Source organism: Herpailurus yagouaroundi, unplaced genomic scaffold, assembly GCF_014898765.1.
Source record: "Herpailurus yagouaroundi ecotype Mexico unplaced genomic scaffold, PumYag 184, whole genome shotgun sequence".
Taxonomy (NCBI): domain Eukaryota; kingdom Metazoa; phylum Chordata; class Mammalia; order Carnivora; family Felidae; genus Herpailurus; species Herpailurus yagouaroundi.
The window spans coordinates 16,648,587-16,651,080 of NW_024412415.1; the positions used below are offsets into that span (position 1 = coordinate 16,648,587).

A 2,494-nucleotide genomic window follows, 5' to 3' on the forward strand; every position below is an offset into this window, starting at 1 on the left:
AACAACAACAACAACAACAACAACAACAACAACAACAACAACAACAACAACAGGCTCTAACGAAAGCTGCAATGCACCGCATCCCTCTCGCCACTCTGCACCGTAGGTTTAAAACACAACTAACCCTTCTCTAGAGCAACAGCTGGGGTTGTTAGATATAAATCCAGACAACACATCGCCTCGATACCTCCAGCAGCGCCCCCAATAAAAATGTTTAATTCTTGCTAAAGAAAACTGCAAACCAGGTCCACCGTCAATACCGTCAAACCCCTCCTCTTTGGCTCCAAAAGGGAAACGTACCTGTGGAGTATCTACTGCGCAGCAAACAAGGCACAGTTCCAATCCCGCGTCCTCTATCCCTTTTTTGTTCCCTCCCAGCCCTCCTTCCCTTTCCAAGCAGAACTTTAGCAGAGCATTTGGCTCCCTTATCTGCTAGCAACTGGCGCCAGGAGGAAGGCGCTCCCGGGAGATGCGGAGGTTGAGCCCTGCGTCTGGCGCGCTGCGGCCGCTCTTCTCATCCAGGTACTCCCTGGCTCGCGCTTCTGCCGCCTCGAGCGGTCCCTGGTCGGAGCCAGGGCTCTGCTGTGGGGATTCCCGCGGCGAGCCGTCGGGCGAGATTTGCTACCTGCTTCCTGCCCCTCACCCCCGAACGAACTGCACTCCCGTCCCGCCGGGGCAAGTCCGGAAGGCAACTAGGGGTTCCTTCGCCCCAGGCAGCATGGCCCCGGACACACACTGGCCGGTCGGGTCCCCCCCCCCCTCCCTTCCGCAACCCCCAGGACTATTCCCCCGCCGGGGCCTGCGTGGGTCCAGTACCATTCTCCTCACGGGGCGGACTCCGGAAGGGCAGCAACTCCACCTCCTCCTCCTCCGCGGCCTGTAGCCATCTATCGGGAAGCGTCTCCGGAGGCGGCAGCAGAGGCCGCCGGACAAGGACAGCCCAGGGAAACCTTCTCAGAACTAACTCAGCTCCGGCACTAGCAGCAGAAGCTGAGTCTTTCATAATTGTGCGACCAACTCCTCCGGGGGACTGGCCACAGGGACGCGCCCGCGCCCGCCTCCGCCGGCGACGGGGCTGAAGACAGACCACGTGAGGGGCGCGTCGTGTGCGTCGCCGCCCGCGGGCTGGGTCACGTGAAGGGCGCGCGCTCCCTCACTTGCAGACTGCCTCCCTGCGCGCCGCGCGCACGCGCCGGGCACGGGAGGTTCTAGCTCCATCGCTGTGGGTTTCCCGGGAAGGGTCGGCTGTTCTCCCAGGGTCTCCAGTGTATACTTGGGCGGGACTCGCACAAACATCTGTGTCCCCTCCCGGGATGGAACTGAAGGAAGCAATAGTGGAGGATTAAGGTTCTGGGCCTCCGGGATCCTGCCTGGAGTTGCGGCGTGGTCTCATCACCGCTAGCGGGGCCTGGCCTCCCCCCCCCGCCCTGCGCTAACAGGGCTTGGCCACTGCCTGTGCTCTGCTGCGTTTCCGAGCCCCTTCCCTGTGCGTTAGACGGGGGCCTTACTCTCCTCGTCCAAAATGCCAAATCATCACACCCCAAATCATGTTCTCTCTCCAATTTACCCTGTTTCTGCCAGAAAAAATTCTCCCAGATTTAACTGTGGGCTGCATCCTTTCCCTCCGGAGATGTCGCCCACAGACAACTCATACAGCACGTGCCTTAACCAAAGACTGAAGGTTGCTCCTGGGTCTAATACCTCTCTGCCTTTTCTTTTCCTTTGCTAACACACCAGCCAAGGTTTGACAAGTAGCGATAGTTACTAAGTTGTTTTTCACACATGATTCTTCTCCCGAGGAAAAAATTGGTCCATCTGATCCTCTATTACCTGATTTTATCACACCTCTTTTTTAAAAACAGCTTTATTGAGGAATAATTGACATACAATAACCTACACATATTTAAATGTACATTTTGGCAAGTGTTGACATATGTATGCACTTACGAAATCACTATGACAAGCCAGTGAACATACTCATTACCCCTCAAGGTTACTCCGCAGTTTGTAACTATAGATTCGTTTGCATATTTCATGGTTTTATATAATGGAATCATACAACATGTACCTTTTTTTTGGTCTGGCTCCTTTCACTCAGCATAACTATAACTTAAACATTATGATCATGTTTATGTATGTATGTTATGTATTATGAACATAATCTTCAACAAAATTAATCTGCCCATTGTTTTACCTAATATGCTTTGGCAGTTCTTGTGAACAATCTTCAAGTACTGTGTATTCCTTCCCCATCTGGCAGGTCCAGCAGGACCAAGGTTTCAAAAAAAAACCACTCTTACATGTGTCATACCTTTCCTACTAGATTATCAGCCCCTTGGGGCAGGGATTTTGGCTAATTTATGCATACATTCAATAAATGTTTATTTTCTAGATGTCAGCTGGGCCTACTCACTTACTGCCTGAATCAAGTTTATAATCTAGAAAGTGGAGAAAAACCAGAAAATCAAAATACAATGAGATGAGAGTGCTTTGT

The 2,494-nt window shown here is 52.4% G+C and overlaps 1 protein-coding gene across 3 annotated transcripts in view; it reads right to left on the reverse strand.

Annotated features, from left to right (window-relative positions):
- The window catches only part of TRPM7 (transient receptor potential cation channel subfamily M member 7), a 123,719-nt gene extending 122,634 nt beyond the window's left edge, over window positions 1-1,085 (reverse strand). For all 3 annotated transcript variants that reach the window (XM_040492677.1, XM_040492678.1, XM_040492676.1), the window contains exon 1: window positions 817-1,085. In XM_040492677.1, coding sequence (XP_040348611.1) covers window positions 817-819 — 3 coding nt within the window. In that variant the 5' untranslated portion in view covers window positions 820-1,085. The remainder of the gene's footprint in view (window positions 1-816) is intronic.
- Between the last annotated feature and the right edge of the window lie 1,409 nt (window positions 1,086-2,494).